This window comes from Zingiber officinale, chromosome 1B (assembly GCF_018446385.1).
Source record: "Zingiber officinale cultivar Zhangliang chromosome 1B, Zo_v1.1, whole genome shotgun sequence".
Classification (NCBI taxonomy): domain Eukaryota; kingdom Viridiplantae; phylum Streptophyta; class Magnoliopsida; order Zingiberales; family Zingiberaceae; genus Zingiber; species Zingiber officinale.
This window is the reverse complement of record NC_055986.1, coordinates 16,800,878-16,819,487: the sequence shown is the minus strand read 5'-3', so window position 1 is coordinate 16,819,487 and position 18,610 is coordinate 16,800,878. Positions and strand designations below refer to the sequence as shown.

The 18,610-nt window shown below is 36.6% G+C and overlaps 2 protein-coding genes across 2 annotated transcripts; one reads left to right on the top strand and one right to left on the bottom strand.

The window, feature by feature from the left end:
- The first annotated feature begins 15,612 nt into the window (after nucleotides 1-15,612).
- On the top strand, nucleotides 15,613-16,460 carry LOC122051646 (transcription factor bHLH148-like). Its single transcript, XM_042612869.1, has one exon. The coding sequence runs from the start codon at nucleotides 15,670-15,672 to the stop codon at nucleotides 16,222-16,224; it is 555 nt and encodes a 184-aa protein (XP_042468803.1). The 5' UTR covers nucleotides 15,613-15,669; the 3' UTR covers nucleotides 16,225-16,460.
- Nucleotides 16,460-17,328, bottom strand: LOC122051636. Its single transcript, XM_042612858.1, has 2 exons — nucleotides 17,238-17,328; nucleotides 16,460-17,157 (listed from the first exon to the last, which is right to left on the bottom strand). The coding sequence occupies exons 1-2, from the start codon at nucleotides 17,283-17,285 to the stop codon at nucleotides 16,582-16,584; spliced, it is 624 nt and encodes a 207-aa protein (XP_042468792.1). The 5' UTR covers nucleotides 17,286-17,328; the 3' UTR covers nucleotides 16,460-16,581.
- Between the last annotated feature and the right edge of the window lie 1,282 nt (nucleotides 17,329-18,610).

The window sequence follows — 18,610 nt, the reverse complement described above, 5'->3', positions numbered from 1 at the left end:
CACTGAACTAGCAACAAAATGCTCTTGAAAAGAAGACACACTTGGATTAACCTTTTTCGGCTCAGTGCACTCCCGAGCAAAGTGGCCCTTTTTGCCACAATTAAAACAAGTCAACTTATTTTTAGGTTTCTTTCCAGTCTTCTTGACTATCTTCTTGATTGGGTCTTGTCCCACACTAGCAGCTTCCTTCTTCTTTCCCTTCCCTTTCTTGAACCATTTCTTTTTCTTGGATCCATATGATCCTGCAGAACCTACAGTCACATAGGCTTGTCCAGAAATCCTTACGGATTCAACTCTCTCTGCCTCCAATTCTACATGGCGTGAGACGTCAGTGAAAGTCTTAATACTCTCACTGTGAGTTAAGGTCTACTTCATGGTCTCCCAAGAATCTGGAAGTGAACGAATAACTGCTTGAACCTGTTGTTCATCAGTCAACTCATGACCAGCAGTTTTAAGCTCCCGAATCATGTTCGACATCTCCCTGAGGTGTTGAACCATTGACACATTCGGACACTTTTTGTAGCTGTCAAATTTAATTGTCAGCTGTCGAAGCTTGCTCAGACTTACTCCACTGTATTTTTCTTTAAGGGCAACCCAGACTTCATGAGCCGTAAGATATGACTCATATTCAAAAGCTAGGTCGTCTACCATTGAACTAATCAATATACCCTTTGCAGTGGAGTCCTTTTTCTTCCATGCCTTATAGTCATCAAGATCTCGTCTATGTTGTGCAGTGGGACCATCTACAGGTACTTCCGTAACCTGATTTACAGCCTCTAAAACTTCTTGTTCCTCAAGTACATATTGTATCTTGAGGTGCCAGATCTTGTAGTTATCCCCATTAAGTTTTTCACCTTTGTTGAGTTCAGCTATTATGTTTTTGGTTGCCATAATCTATCATAAATAAACAAATTATTTACTATTCAGTGTATATCATATGTATGCAATTTATGATTGACTTAATATTACTTTGAGTTGGTTTACAAAATCAAGTGACAACTATGTTTTCACTCATCATCCGTATGACCAATCAAATTAATATTAATCAATTCTATTACATACATCCCAACAAATGAACTAATCATTTATAATATCATGAATTCATTAATTAAATGAACTAATCATTTAATATATCATATTTTTTTTAATTAAATGAACTAATCATTTAATACATCATGAACTAATCATGCATCATGTCAAGCAAACAGCATAAATAAATGAACATATCATTAATATAAAATTATGCTGCAAATTGTTAACATATAACCAACTGACATGAATGAAATGGACTAACTATTGTTCATACAAAATGACAATAAAAATAACAGAACTCTAATAAACTAGATAGGCAACTACCACTCCCACTAGGACAGACACTAGTGCAGTGGCTAATATAATCCCTCTCAGCCTGGACTCATTTGGGGTAATCCCAGGCAAGACAGCTTCAAGGCTCTCTATTGGATCCACAATTGGATCCTCTTCAAACTCTTCCGGATCCTCTTCAGTCATCTGATGAAGCAACTCCTCACATAGTACAGAATATGTGACGCGTCCTTGATGACGCCCCCAAATATAGTCCGCTATCATCCTAGGATTTTCTGGCAATGATTGCATCAAAGCCCAAATCCTATAACTGTCCAGGACTGGAAACTCTTCTCGCTCAAGTTTCCAAAACAGATCATCAAGTCGTCCAATGTGTCCGTCGACTCCATAAGCAGAGTTGTACTCTATCTCCTAAATCTCCTCCCTGAGCTGATTTCGTCGCACTTCGCGACGAGTCAATGTGGTAATCGTCCGTGCCATCTGAAAAATTGAAAATAAATAAGTCAGTACAAAACCGACTAACCAGTACAAAACCGGCTTATTTCAATTTATACAGGCATAGTACCAACATAATAAATCAAGAAAAACAAATCTTCTTGATTTTCAGGAGTTCAAGTCGACAATTAGAACTAATCTAATTGGTCAAACCCATTGGATCGGTTGATTAGGGATTCAGATCCTAAGCTTGGTCCATTGTCCTTAATTAGAACTAATCTAATTGGACAGGAATTTTGTGCCTATGTTCTGTTACTTTTTCTCTAAGTCCATTTTTACCAATTTTAGACTTAATGATTAAACTCAGATCCGTTTGATCAAACCAATGCCCATTGGTTTAAGTCTGACAAATTAGAACAAATCTAATTGTTTGATCAAATCTGACCCATTTGAACAAATCTGATCATTTGATCATATTTGGTCCAAGTCCAATTAATCAACCCAAATTGATTTCGGGGTTGGATCAAATTGGTTCGGTTAAACCAACTAATTTAAACCTAAACCGGATCTAAATGGACCAAAATTACTCTAGACCATTTATTATAAATGGGAATTAATTGAAACTAATATTCAATTAATTATTGCATGCACCAAAATTAAAAATACTGTTACGGTAGGCATACATTAACATGTACAATACGTATGCAATTTTTTTTTTTTTAAACATGTTTCTGCATAAAAAAATTCGAAACACAAAAGTTTCATATTTTTTTAAGCATGCAGCAATTATGCTCACGTTATTTTTTTTATTTTTTTTTTAAATTTTCCTTAAATGAAAATTACTCACGAAGCAATGTGCTTCGTCATTTCACGTTTTCTCCGTCGATTTTTTTCCCACGCTGCACACGTCGCATGCCACATGTCGTCTCAGCCGTGCACCAGCGACAAACACGGTACAAAAACTGCAAGAGGTCGAGGCCGCCTCGAGCACGCTGCCGACATTTTTTTTTTCATCACGATCTGTTCGCCGCCCACCACTTCACTGCCTCACCCACGACGAACGCAGGTAGCCAGTCTCTGCTTGCGCAGAAATTGTGAGAGGCAGCAACCATGAGCACTCTGTCGACCAACCAAGACACCATCATAGGCCACAGAATGCCTTCACCGGTATATCTTTGCGGCCCGAGCCCTGCTCTGATGGAAATCGCTATACTGTCGCGATTTTTTAAACTTGGTACAGTACGCTGTTGAGCAGCGACGTTAACGTCGATGGTGACTCTTACCAGCGACCCTGTCGCCGGTGAGCGACGTTGTATGCTTCGACACATTAGTCGTGCAAAAAACAACGACGGGAAATGACAAATCGAGAAAACATCCGAACAACGATTTTATAATTCGTCTCTAAGCATTTAGAAATAACTACGTGCTCTGATACCAATGTAGATTATACTAAATGCATGAAAGACGAATTAAAAATAAATGCGGTAAAAACTTACAGCGATCTCCCGCAGATCCGCAATCGGCAATGGCGAAACTCGCTATCGGAAGAGCGATCACAAGATCGGAAAGCCCTCCGCAATTCCACAAACCAAATCCCGCAGCCTTGGATCTTCTCCTCTTATTCTCGTCGTTGCACAATAGCAATTTCACACACCCTGAGCTTTGGACGGACCCCCTTTATATAGGGAAATACACTAGGGGCATAATGGACTTTTCCATTATGTGTAGTGGAGAACATGGCCACATTCCCCACTATCTCCATTTCCAACACTATCCGCATCTCCAAATCTATCATCGAGATGAGAAAAACTTATGATTTCTATTTAGGGAACCTCATTCCCATCCTCGTGGAGATTAAATCTCTATCTCCAATCCTATTCACACTTTAAATGCTCATTGACAGGTCAAGGGATATTTGAAGCAGGATACGACCAGAGATGAGGATTTAATCTCCGTGAGGATAAGGATGGATGTTCTCCAATTAGATAGGAACGAAGATTGGGACAAATTCAGAGTCGTCAATGGACATTTGAAGCGGAAATGAAGCTGAGAATGAGAATTTAATCTCCACATGGACGGAAATAGAGGTTTTCCGATTAAATAAGGACGGAGATTGGGATGAATTTAGAAATAGAAATATATTTTGGAGCTAGAGATGGGAGGATAAACTTGCTCCCGCTCCACCCCGTCTTATTATCATCTTTATCTATGAGTATATTCTTTTGATCTCGAGCCCAGTTTGTTTATTCATTTCAATATTTATTTCTGAGTAAGTCAATCATAATTGCATTATTTTTTTTTAAAATATTCTGTTCAATAATTCCTAATTTATTGGAGTAAGCGATAAGCTACAACCTAAAAGACAACGTTGAAAATGATACCGACAGAGGTGGAGGAACCGCAGTGGGCCGCTTGGTTTCGTGGCCTTCAAAAGAACCACGTTATGAAAAATTGGACAAGAACCGAGGTCGCCATCTTCGCATATTCCCCTCCTTTCATGCATTTATAGTTGTATCAATAAATCAATTTCCAGGGTCAGACCATTAACATCTACACAGTTCAATTCTCAATGCAGACTGGGATCGATGGATCCATTCTTTCTAAAACTGCTTCATATTTTAAACTAACCGATCGAAATGGACTAGCTGGAACGGACTCAACTCGCCAGCACGTACGCGAATCCCACCGTTCCCGTCAATTAGTCGAAGCCACCTCCCGCTGTGGACAATCCCTTGCCACCTAACCAGGCCTACCTTCGTGTACCAAACCTAGCACGTACGTAACCGAGCAGCTAATGTGCTTTGGTTTAAACTTGACCACAATTATAATTATGCTGCTTTCTATAACAGCGACGGCGGAAAAGAAGAGGCAGCCGCCCAGCAGTAGTGCTCAGGGGCCCTCCACCCACCTACTTGTATAGCCTATAGGTATAGGTAGTGCGCAAGAGAAGTCATAATCTCCTGTGGAACCGTGGAAGCATCAACCACGATATGTATGCACGCATGCCAAATGAAATATGTGTGTGCGCTTCTTTTTTAAAATTAAGAAAGGTATCTCAGAGTCGGTGCATGCGCTGCATGCGCTATTAAATTCTCCAAAAATCTATAACATAACTATCGGTTCCACTGCGTCCTTAAACGATGCATTCATTGTTAGGGTCGACTATTTCCTTAAACGATGCATTCATTATTGGAATGGGTTTAGTTTAAACAATATATGTATAATTTTATGAACAGTGCTGGATGACTAAAATATGATTAATTAGAATGAAAGATTGTATATTTATTTTTTGAATGGCATATATTAATTAAAATGACATGTATTAATGGAATATTTTATATATTTTTTTTGACTTGATCAAATTTTAACCATTGAGATTTACAATAATTGTATTCAGGTTATGAAGAATAAAATATACTTAATATTGTTTGATTTAAAGTAAATAATATAATAAAAAAATTATTTATTTAAAAAATTTAATGTATAATATGATTTAATAAAAACTTATTTGTTTAAAAATTTTAATGTAAAATTTAATTTAATATTTTAATATATTACCCTTAATTATCAAAATTAATCATACATATTATTATTTTTATTTTTAACTGTAATTTTTTTTAACTTTAATATATATATATATATATATATATATATATATATATATATATATATATATATATATTCAAAAATAAAATATCACATATTTTTATTTTTTTATTTAATTTTATAATTTAAAATGAAATTTTCATTATAAAAATTCTAGAAGTATTTTTGTCCCAAATATTGGGAGATTGTTAGTGCATTTGTTTATCGGGTTCATGTTAATCAGTTTGACTAAACTTGAGTAGATTCGAGCTTGAGTTTCGATATTTGGATAATATGTTGTGGATAACTGTTGGATCGTGACGTACGTGAGAGGGGGGTGAATCACGTGATTTTCAAAACACTTCTTTTTTCGATTTTTGAAAACATGAGTACGCAGCAAAAAGTAAGAAATAAAAGATAAGAAACACGAGAAGAACACAAATAGTTTTTACTTGGTTCGGAGCCTTCGACGACTCCTACTTCAAGGTCCAGGTCCCGCGGACCCATCGATGGACAATCCACTAAAAACCTCTTCTGATACCTCTAGAAGAGAGAATCAAGTACAAGAGAAGTTAGGTTAAGTGCAATACACTGCACTTGTCCTTTTATAATAATTAAGTATAAAAACAGATATTACCAACACATTTTAGGAATTGAAATGAGGTACTTTGTCTTGATGTCTATCTGCCGGGCGCGATCGAAACTCCTTGGAGCAGTCGTCGAGCTTAGCAGCTTCACAGTAGAGTCGCAACAGGAATCAGAAGCAATCGGAATCTTCAATGCACGTGTAATAGCTCGTATGTACTTAATCTATAAGTGTCTACTCGAGGAGATTTTTGCTTTAGTGTAGAGGAGATTTTTAGTGTACATAATCTATAAGTGTCTACTTAATTTTCAAACAGAATCTTTAGTGTATCATTCATTTGCTTTAGTGTAGAGGAGATTTTTGGTAATATGATACGAAGGTCGTGAGATGAAATTTAGCTCATAATGCTTTATTTAAGCTTATTTCAAGTGATACAAGTTTAATAATGTTTCAAATTATATTCTCATTAGGTAACCATGTATATGAGCAAAGCTTGGATGTACAATCAATTAGAAAATGGATTATCATAGATGATTTTATTGCTGAAGTTAAACAGTTTGTGAACTTTGCTAAAAGTCATCCAGAATGTATGAATGATTATGAGTTACGGTGTCCGTGCAATCATAAAAAAATGTCAAAATAGAGCTTTTCGTGATGAGGATACTGTAAATATATATATATATATATATAAATGATTTTGTGTCAAATTACTACAATTGGTACTGTCACGGAGAGCCTTATTTATATGAACCAATTGAGTCTTCTGGTGGTTCATCTTTTTGAAATACTGTTACCACTCCTAAAGCATCAAATAATATTGATATTTCAATGCAATCAATGGTTCATGATGCGATGAATGCAGTTGATTATTCCAATATAGATGAAATATCAACACTTGAATATTAGTAACTATATGAAATGTTAAAGGCTAGTGAAAGAGAAGTGTGGGAAGACATTCCTTCTGGTCATTCTCAACTATCAGCTACTGCAAGATTATTGAATATGAAAGTAGAACATCATTTTTCTGAAAGATGTTATGATGGCATCTGTCAATTGATGTCAGAATTGCTCCCTGCTGATAACATAATGACTGATAGCTTCTATGAAATAAAGAAATTGATCAGAGGTTTAAGTTTGCTTATAGAGAAGATTGATTGTTGTATAAATAACTGCATGATATTTTAGAATGAAGACAGTGATCTGAATGAATATAAATCTGTACTCATCCTCGTTTTAAGCATCGTACTCGCATACCAGGGAAGAAGAGAAATATTGCTTGGAAAGTGATGTATTATTTTCCGTTAACTGCTAGACTTCAACGCTTGTATTCATCTACAGCTACAGCTTGCCACATGATGTGCCATCATGAGCATGAGCACGAAGGAGGTATAATGTGTCATCCTTGTGATTCTCCTACATGGAAATATCTTGATACTGTGTTTCCCTCCTTTGCAATGGAACCATGTAATGTAAGATTGTGACTTTCTGCCAATGGATTTCAACCATTTGGTCAGTCGAGACAACAATATTCATCTTGTCTAGTTATATTAATATCGTACAACTTACCACCATAGACGTGCATGAAAAATGAATTTATGTTCCTTACCGTGCTTATTCCTGGTCCAACCAATCCTAAATATAAGATAGATGTTTTCTTGCAACATCTAATTGTCGAGCTGAATGAATTATGGAATGTAGGGTCGGTGACTTATGATATTGCAAGTAAAACTAATTATACATTGCACGTTGCCTTATTATGGACGATCAGTGATTTTCTAGCATACTCAATGTTATCGGGATGGAGCACGGCTGGTAAATTAGCATGCCCACATTGCATGACAGAGTCCGATGTATTTTCATTACCTTGCAGTGGGAAGGTATCTTGGTTTTATAATCACCGTACATTTTTACCAACTGATCACCCTTTTAGGCGAAATAAGAAAAAATTTCTAAAGAATGTTATAGTCAGAAAACCTCCCTCAACAGTTCATGCTTTAAGTGAAGAAATCATTGAACAAATAGATAGTTATGGATTTCTTCCAGTATCTCAACCTAATTCTGATGAGATAAATAAATATCTTGTTAGGATGTGCAAGTGTGGTTGGAAGAAAAGGGGTATTTTCTTGGAGCTGCCTTATTGGAAGTATCTAGTCATTCGACATAATATAGATGTGATGCATGTTGAGAAAAATTTCTTTAATAATATCTTCAATACTGTGATGAATGTACCTGGAAGAACTAAGGACACTGCAAAATCACGTGAGGAATTAAAAGAACTAGTCAACAGACTAGAGTTGCATCAGAATGAAACAACTAATAAGTTTTCAAAACCTTGTTATACATTAGACAAAGATAGTAAATAAGCTTTATGTAGTTGGTTAAAAGAAATCAAATCCCCAGATGGATATGCTTCGAATATGGCTCGATGCGTTGATATGAACAAGTTAAAGATGTTTGGAATGAAGAGTCATGACTGCCACGTATTCATCCAAAGACTTATTCCAATAGTTTTTCATGATTTATTTCCCAATAATGTTTAGCAAGCAGTTACATAGTTGAGTTTTTTTTCCAGAGATTTGACAGCGAGGTGTATTATGACGATCGATATGCTTCAACTAGAAACTGACATTCCTCTCATACTTTGTAAGCTGGAGCACATATTTGTACCTAATTTTTTTGATTCAATGGAACATCTACCAGTACATTTACCATATAAGGCACGAATAGTTGATCCTGTGCAGTACAGATGGATGTATCCATTTGAATGATTTTTGAGAAAATTAAAGAATAATATTCATAATAAAGTAAGAGTTGAAGGGTTAATATGTAATACTTATCTGGTTGAGGAAGCATCTTCCTTCTGCTTTTATTATTTTGCTGATAATGTTAAAACTAGATATCGCAAATGTCCTAGAAATTTCAATGATACTCAGAATATAGATTCATCGATGCTTTTCTATTTTCAAATTTTCTGGTAAACCAATGGGTGCATATGTTTCTAGATGGTTAACTCAACAAGAATACCATGCTACAAGAACATACATACTCTTAAACTTTGATGAGTTCAAACCATACATAAAGTAAGTTAACTTTTCTAATCAAACTTTTATTTCGTTGTATTTGTTTGCTTAATATCCTAATTGTCTTAAAATTACCATCTTTCACAATTTGCATGAACAACAATTATATCTACAAAATCCATTAATGAGTGTAAGTGAGGTTGCTGAAAAGTTAGAGACCAAATTTTCATTATGGTTTCAAATATATGTAAGTTTGAGAAATTTTCATAATTCTTCATTAAATTAAGTTTGGTCCTAATTTATATCATCACTATTTTGATAGGAGAAAGACCGCAGAATATCAAATGTGCAAGATGATAGAATATTGAATCTTGCATCAGGACCCTTTCGCCAAATAATGATCTATTCTTATTAGTATGTTAATGGTCTCAAATTCCATGTGACACAACGATATTCACAAAGATTAACTTATAATCCTGGTGTTTACGTTAAAGGATCTATCAACACCAATAACACTGAGTTTGATTACTATGATAGACTTGAAGAAATTATAGAGGTTGAATATCCTGCATTACCTATAAAAAGATGTGTGTTATTCAATATTCTTGGTATGATCCGACCCTAAGAACAGGTATGATTACATCCAAATTATAATTTAGTTGAGGTTAATGTAAACAGAAGGTTCAATAAGTTTAAACCTTTCATTTTTGCAATACAAGCAGGTCAAGTTTTTTATCTTGAATATCCTACGAAGAGAAGAAGAGCTAGTGAATGGTTGTCTATTTGTCGAATGAAGTCTCATTCGACCATAGAAATGTCGAACACCATTACTGCTCAAAACCACGATGCATTTCAGAATGACGAAATAGAGAGACATTCGGTTGATTCACAACTCCAATCTACATCACAATTACTTGTAGATGTTAATACCACTAACGAGGAGATAAATGATAGAGAGATATCCAGCAGTGAGGATTTTGCTGAACTAACAGAGTCTAGTGACGACGACTTACAAATTGTTAATGTTGAGTAGAAATGCTTCCAGAGTCTAACATTGATTAAATTTTAGCATTATTATTCATCAAGTAAGTTATGCTTCAATCATGTTTTGTTGCTTATTTATCATGTTAGTAAACTTTATTATGATGTGTTGCAATGTTATTTTATAGATATCATATATTATGGTAGATCATCCAACATCACTTTGTGGATCTATAGTCCTTAGGGTTGTTGGAGAGTCGTATGTATTTTTTATTATTAGTAATTCAAGTTTTTTATTTATAACATATATCTTATGTCTTAATATTGTTTATATGTAGGTTTACTCCTGATGGTCATCCAGTATCAACATATATTACCAGGAAATTTAAAGAAAGAGTCTGCATTTCTAGTACTACATGGAGACATGTAGACAGTGTGAGTAAGAATTTTTATTATAAAGAATTTGTGGTAAGTAAATTGAATATGTAAAATATATTTATCCTTTAATATACTAAATTTTTAATTTTTAATTGCAGAAAAAATATACATGAGAGGATGGGTATGAGGCAAAATTTGTAGCGACTTGGAATATACATGAGAGGATGGGTACGAGGCAAAATTTGTAGCGACTTAGAATATTTATTGTGATAAGTTATATAAAGACCTATTATATTATGTGAGAAAGGATGGCACAAGGCCAACTTATGTATCCGACAAGATCTGGAGTGCATGGGCGACCACTTGGTCTGCACAAAGATGGCAAACAAAGGCTCAAAAAGCTCAAGAAAATAGGAATACAGAGCCAGATGGCCTGAGTACCAGATCCACTCATCATATATCAAGATCTCGATCCATGTTGAGCACGCCATAGATCTGGTGAGTATAATTTAAAGTTATATAAATCAAATTTTTATTTATTAACAAACTTGCATAATTTTGACCAAACTTATTTGTGCATGCAGGAACGTTCTTTAGAAAGATAACCCACTTACCTGGAGATCTTTCTCAAGACTCACCAGAGAAAGGATTACACCTATATTGATGCTCGATCCAAGAACATTGGGGTTTGAATTATTAACTTTATTATATTTAATCTTTAATAATGATTAATTAGCTTTAGTAATTATGTATAATATCTTACTATTTTATTAAAAATCTCCCCCCTTTACTAACTAACTTTGGTGAAGCCTAAAATGAATTTACGTTAATATCCTTTTTTCTATTCACACTAAAAATAATTCCAAGATTTATTAATAATTCCACAAGTGAAACAATCAGTGATCTAGAGTTCGAGACACAGTTGCGGCATATTATTATGAATTTTTCTCATCATTAATTTTCTCTGATTATTTTATATAAAAAAATATAGTTATCTTTAGTCCCATATCATAAAATTTACAACACTATGATCAAAGAAACTTCTATAAATATTTTAGGCCGACAATGTTAAAAAATATACTTTTCTTAGTTTTTTTTTACTAAGATAAGTATAATATTAAATTAAATTATTTTTTTCATAGAAAAGCCCTAAGGGTAACACTCGAAAATCCAAACAATTCGAATTTTCAAAGACCCAAATAATTCAGATTTTCAAAAGTCAGGTACTTTTACCCTAATGACTCTATTAATGACTCTACTTTAATATTTTAATGTTAAAATACTTTAATTAATATAACTTCATTATAAAGGGTCAATGTAATTTCAATGTATTATATTACACACGCTGTGCACGATCACTAGTATAAATTGTATATTTTTCTGACACAGGAGGAAATGATAAGTAGGGTTGCTCAAGTATCTTAGCCACCAGTAGAGGGAGGGGACTCATAGGATCTATCCACCCAACAAATAAATAAAATTTATTATGATGTTGTGAGTGGAAGGACAAAAAACTCCTCCCTCTACGACCTTGGCTCCCAGGGCAAGATGGTATTTGATTGCTTGAGGACTCCTAGGGGTCGTGCTAGTTCCTCTTCTTCTTCTTCTGAGGTAGAGTCATTAAGAAAAGAAAATCAAGAATTGAAGACTCAAATGACTATGATGGATCAGAGGTGGGAGGAGAGGTGGGCTGCTCAGGAGCAGACATTGGCCCAGATGCGAGCAGTCATTGCTAAATGGGACCAATCACAGCAGCCCCAATCACAATAGTCCCAGTTAGAAGAGACTCAAGACCCATCAGATCTTGCTGATGAGTAGATTTTTCTGAGATATATTCAACTACAACTTGATTTTCTTTTAAATTTATCATACATTAATTAAGTCAAATATATTTATTCTATTTGGATAGTATTAGATGTTTATCTTAAAATATATTACATTTTTCAGGAGTTCATATTGATATATTCACCATCACCACTATTATTGGATATCCAAAATATAATTCAGGTATTTTTTTTACATGTAAAATTAGTTATATATTAAATTTTTGAGTTATATATTACATTTGCATCGAGTCATTCTAATCATAATCTCTTGTATTTGACTTTTACAGGATTATATTTGGATATATGTATAGGTGAAGTATCATGGTAAGTATTTTGGATATTTTGTATTTGCTTTTCACTTATTTACTTTTGGATACTTATGATTGTGAGTACTTGATACTTGGATAGTTCTACTTGTATTTTGGAGATTTGGGTAATTATGATTATGTTTTGTATTGTATTTTGGATAGTTTTATGTTGTTAGCTTATTGTATGTTGTGAGTATATTGTATGAATTATGATTTATGTATGAATTGTGTTTGTGCTGCCATCATTTGTGATGGTTTATATTTATATGAAAATTGTATATAGGATACGTGGAAAATAAGAGCAGGTTTTTTAATTTTTTTTTTCTATTTTTTACCGATGGAAACTCAATTCTGTCGGTGATTACCGACGGAATACACTATTCCGTCGGTAAAATATCGACCAGCACAGTAACAACTTCCGACGGAATAAGATATTCCATCAGAAATTCCCAACAAAATTACTGGTTCCGTCGGGAATCCCCGACGGAATTAAATATTCCGTCGGGGATTTACCGACTGAATAAAATTCAGTCGGGAACTTCTGTTACCTGCCGTCCACTCTTTGTCGATGGGAAATGTGTTCGGTCGTTAAATTTTACCGACGGAATATATTGTTCCATGGATAATTACTGACTAAATTTTATTTCTGTTAGTAAATTACATTGCCGACCAAATTACTCCCAATATCACAAATTCCATCGGCAAACCCAAATACCGACGGTGTACCGACGGAATATCGACGGAAAATTCAATCGTTATTCACTACTATTTTTGTATTGCGGTCGTCCCGTCGACCTAGCTGGACTTCGTACCAATAATCTGGTCGGTCCGTCGACCTAGCTGGATTTCTCCTGCACACTCAGTCAGATCGTTAGATCATAATAGATCTAACTTAACTTACTTTGTCATTCATCAAACCCTGTGTTAAACCGTTAGTGTTAACTACACCAACAATAACATATTTGGACAATATGTTGTTAGAGAATATGTGAGAAAGTTCATATACGTCAAGGAGAACTGATACTTGACTGGTAAAGTCCTAATGAGAGGTTGGACAAGGCGAGTTTGAACTCAAGGGTTAGACAAAGGGAAAGTTCAAGTGGGTCAAAGAGAACTGCACGTTAGCCAGGAAAGTCCAAGTAAATCAAGGAGGAACATTGGCAAAGACAAGTCCTAACTGTGCTTAGGCAAGAGAAAAATCTAAATCAGTCAAGGAGGACCACACTTAGTGATCGAAAGTCCATGAAAAGTTGACAAAGTCCAAGTGGGTCAAAAGGTTGGCCGGACACTTGGTGGAGAAATCCCAACAGGTCACGGTTGACTGGAGATTGGGCAAGGGAACAATAAACTTGGGTTAAACAAGTTAGTGCTGAGCAATCGATCAAGTGATCAACTGAGAGTTATGATAATCGGTCATCTGATCAATTAAGCACATCTCTATGCGATGTGCACGTGGTAAATTGATCAAGTGATCTATTCACCCTGAAGTCAATCGATTAGGTATTGATTGAAGGGGGATTTCGTGAAGCACATTGTTTTCTATGTTGAATCGATTGGGAAAGTGCTCAATCAATTAGGAGAAGTTCACGAAACGAATAGTAGGTTCTGAATCAATCATGTGATCAATCGAAGTTGAGTAATCGATTGGACAATCGATTGAAAGGAGTTTTCACGAGAGCTTGGAGGCATTCTTGATTGATTGGGTAATCAATTAAGAAGCGCTTAATCAATAAGGTAATCGATTGGGAGACGCAAAAAAGAGTCATTGTGAGGTTGGGACAGCTAGGATCACTTGGATCTGATGTGATAATCGATTAGGAGTAAGGTCAATCGATTGGGAACCCTAGATCGTGCCATATAAAGGCGTTTTGGCGAGATTCAAACGCAACTTTTCTTCTCTGCTCTTGACCGCCTGTTCTTAGAAGATTTAAGGCAAAGTGCTGCTGCATTTTTGAATCTACAAGAGACATCTACAAGATACAAGAGATCAAGTAAGGTATTTATTATACTGTTCCTTTATTTCCTTATTGTATTTTCTTATTGAGAGTTTGTACGAGGTTTCTCTATATCTGAAGTGTTCCGAGAAGGAATTTTTTCATAACGGAGACTATACTTTGTGTGTATTCTTAGATTAGTGACTTTGTTGATCCTAATGTGATTCTTATTTTTTATTTTTTTTAAAAAAAAATTGGTTATATCAATAAAATTTTACGTTTAGAATTTAAAAGTTAAGTTATAATATTAAACATAAAAAAAAATTAAATAGAAAAGTTTATTTGAATTTGCACGGGATGTATGAGATAACAAAACTCATTATTTGTATTACTGATATTTGCATAAACGAGTGCAAATAAATGTGGGAGTGTCGTATTTGTATGCTACTCTTCAAATTATATAAATAATGTAAACGGGCTAAATGTGATAGATGTATGACTATGACATCAAATCTACTTCCTATTCTACCATAATTCTTTTAGCGATGCTCTAATAGCTGAGCATTTAGTGGTATCGGGATTAGATAATAGAAAGACTAATTAGTGCACCGGCGCTTTGTGTCGGAGCCGTGTCCTTCTTTATGCTACATTGTTGCCTACGTGAATAATTAAGAATCTCAAATTGCTAAAGTGGATTTTAACGTGGTGTTTCTTTGAATTTTGATGGTTTTCATCTTAATGTTTTATAGAATTTCATCTTACAACATTAAAGTTTTAAATATACTTTGATGGTTCCCGTGTTGCATTATGATTTATTCGTTGGAGGAGGAGATTAGAAGGAAACGTCAAAGAACCAAGTGGGGATTTCACCTTGAAAAAGAGTTCATCGTTAAAAAAGAAATTAAAATTAGTTAATTTTTGTGCTTATGGAATCATTTGTATTTTTAAAAATAAATTTTCAACCGAGTAAAAGTACTTTTTATGAATTATATATATTTTTTTGACTAAATGGATTAGATTACTGATCAACGCCGAACACATATAATAATAACAAAAGGGGGGCATAAATCAAATAAATTGAATTGACATTGATTGATTCACATGTGTGCCAATTATAGGGACCCGTATTTGTATTTCCAAATTAATGATAGTTAATAATAAATATTTTTTTGTTGAGAAAGATAACAAAAGTCGCTTCTTTTTATATCCCCACTCCACCATCAACACCTCATCTTCCTCTCCTTTCGTCGAACACCTTCCTTTCCTTTCTCTTGGTCGCTGCAGACCGCAGCCATGATCGCTTCCCCTTCCTCATCTTCCTCCTCCAGAGGGTCGAAGAAGGCGATTACGAAGCCTGGATTTAAGGATCAGGCCGAGAGCAAGTGGCGCACCGCCGCGCAGCAGAGGATCTATGGCCGCCGCCTCATTGACGCCCTCCGCGCCACTGCTCCTTCCGGGCCGCATGCTGTCAAGGAGGCCTCCGATTCTGCCCTAGCCCTCACCGCCCGCGGCCAGTCCCGATGGAGCCGCGCTATACTCCTCGGCCGCCGCCGCCGCCGCCCAAGTTGCAAGTTCCTCCTGAAAGCCCGCCGCGGGCGCAGGCAGCCGAAGCCACCTCCGCCCGCTCTGAAGCAGGGTATGGCAGCCTCCCCCGAAGGGAAGAAGGTGAGTGACCGCCTGCGGGTGCTCGGCCGACTGGTGCCCGGGTGCCGGAAGCTGTCGGCTCCGAGTCTGCTAGAGGAGGCGGCCGACTACATGGTAGCGCTGGAGATGCAGGTGAAGACGATGAGGGCGCTCGCTGAAGCGCTATCCGCGGCGTCGCTGAACGCCGCTGAACCTGGAAGTTGAGGTGACTGATGAACTGAATTGCTTCTTGCTGATGAATAATTAAGTGTATGCATACGATCAATGGATTTTGGAAAGACTGCTGTGGGCATCCTGTGCATATTGTAAAATCCTAATACTTGTACATGCTCCTCATTAAACTTCTGGTGCTGCAGAACTAGGACCTCTAATTCCTTGATCTTTGATTGAAATTATGTGTTTACTTGATAAAACCATCTAAAAGTAGATTTTAAATTGGAGATTTCATCTTTCCAAGATTTTTTTTTTCAGATCAATATGACAGGAAAATATAGGATTGGTTTTATCACATGAAGGTCATATGTTTGTAGAAAGTCCAAGCAAAACTCACTTTTTGATCCTTCATCTAAACCAGAGATCTTTCATCGTTGGTGGATCTTGTTCCAGAAACTCCACGATTGTGGATGGGAACTCGATCTCTACAAGACTGTCGCGGCCGCTTCTGTTCAAGCACCAAGCTTTGGCCAGCAGCAGATGAGCCAATCTGGCCGATTCTTTCTTTTCCTTGTAATAGTACTCGATCCATCCGTACAACCTCTCCCGCTCCTTGCCGCACTTGGGCTCCTTCACGCCACCGATCTTGGAGAAGAATCCTCCTCCACTGCAGTGGCAACTGCTCTCTCCTCCGCCGGTCGATTCTTGGCCCTCCCGGAGGCACAACAAAGACATCAGCTGCTCGATTTCGTCACTTTCCTCGCCGTCCTCGCCGGGCTGCGATTTCGGGTCCTCGTCTTGTGGGCAAGACAAACTCGAGAGGAAATTGAGGGGGGGATCGCTGCTGTCCGGCGGAGGCGGCTGGCTAGTTTGTTTTCCATCGGGACAGGCAAAGTCGAGAAAAATGGGCGACGGTGACGGGGGATGGTTTAGGGTTGGGGGTTCCGGTTCGTCTTGTGCTTCTGTTTCCAATCGATCCTCCATCTGCAAAAGGGAAAGAGGGAGGTCAGTGAGGAAGAAGGATGGAAGGCGAGGTGTGGAAGAGAGATTGTGGTGCGCATGACCTGTTTGAGAGAGGAGAAGAAGCGAGGGTGCGCCGTGAAGCGTCGCATCGCGGCGGAAGAGTTGTCAGCCGAATGGTTGATGGGTACGATAAGCAGCGAAATTAAAGTGACCGACGATGAGTTAGATAGATGGGTTCGGATTCGGATCAAATTGAAGAAAGAATTACAAAAAATATCAACTTAAATCCGATCCAAAATTTTAAATTCGATTCCGATCCATTCAAATTTGACTAAAATAATCCGATTGAATATAATTTTTTAAACTATTTTTTCTATATTTTTTTTATCAATATATATAAATATATATAAAATAAAACATCTTAATTTTTAAAATAACATTTAATTTAATCTTAAAAATCTACTAAACCAAAATTCAGATTAATCCGATTCAACCTAAATCCGATCCAAAAATCTTCAACTCGAAAACTCTCGAACCTAAACCTAAAAATCTCCAACCCGAACCTGATTTATTTTAAGTCAACTCGGATTGGATCATCGGATCAAATTTATTTTTGACATCCCTAAATAAAGTGGATTAGGAGAACACGATTGATCCTGTCCGAAAGTCAAAAAGATGGATGCTTGGGACATGACACTCTTGCTGACCTCCGGTGGATTTCACTCCCGCCTACAACATATGTAGCGTCAGTGCCGAGCCAGGGAAGGGATCCCCGGCGATGGTCCTCCGACATTCAAGTCAGTCTTCGACAAATCAAGAAGAAGCAAGAACTGTAGCGTAACAGTAGAAATTACGAGAAGAGTATATCTCCGTTGATGCTTGGACCCCTTTATATAGAACCCTGGAAGTGAGCGTACATGCTTCCCAAGGTGAGTACTCATCACAAAGCTTTTCCTGAAAAGACGTGTCAGTAAAGTGTCCCTTGTTGGTCCTTTGGTGGCCGGCAAAAGGGGAGGGGTGAATTGCCCTACAAAAAGAAATCAACCCTTTCTCGATTTATAGCTTGAATAGGAATACTTGTAATTAAAAATAAAGAGACTAATTAAAAAAAAATAAATATAAGAGGAATTATTTGGTTTGTAATCAGAAGATTGCTAATCCAAGGAGAATAAAGCGTATTTTTCTGAAGATCTCCTTTGGGCGAAGTAGTCTCTTACAACGTTAACAACTCACAAACAAAAGTAGAACAGAAAGAATGGAATTACAAGTTGTTATACTAACTGTTGAAATCAACACTATATTTATAGCATTGTTCCGGACGCCTGGAAGGATTCCAGGTACTTGGAGTGGGATAGAATCCTATCCCCAATGTGTCGATCAACGTCCACATCACTTGTGATAAACTTTGGGTTCCGGGCGCCCATACTCTATTGGCTCCGGGCGCTCGGACCACAAAAGTCAACAAGGTTGACAT

What these genes read in the sequence shown, in the direction of transcription:
- LOC122051646 (XM_042612869.1), top strand. Translation starts at nt 15,670, where the DNA reads ATGATCGCTTCCCCTTCCTCATCTTCCTCCTCCAGAGGGTCGAAGAAG.
- LOC122051636 (XM_042612858.1), bottom strand. Translation starts at nt 17,285, where the DNA reads ATGCGACGCTTCACGGCGCACCCTCGCTTCTTCTCCTCTCTCAAACAG. An exon ending in TCTTCTCCTCTCTCAAACAG is followed by an intron (nt 17,158 to 17,237) that starts GTCATGCGCACC and finishes TCCCTTTTGCAG; the next exon opens with ATGGAGGATCGATTGGAAAC.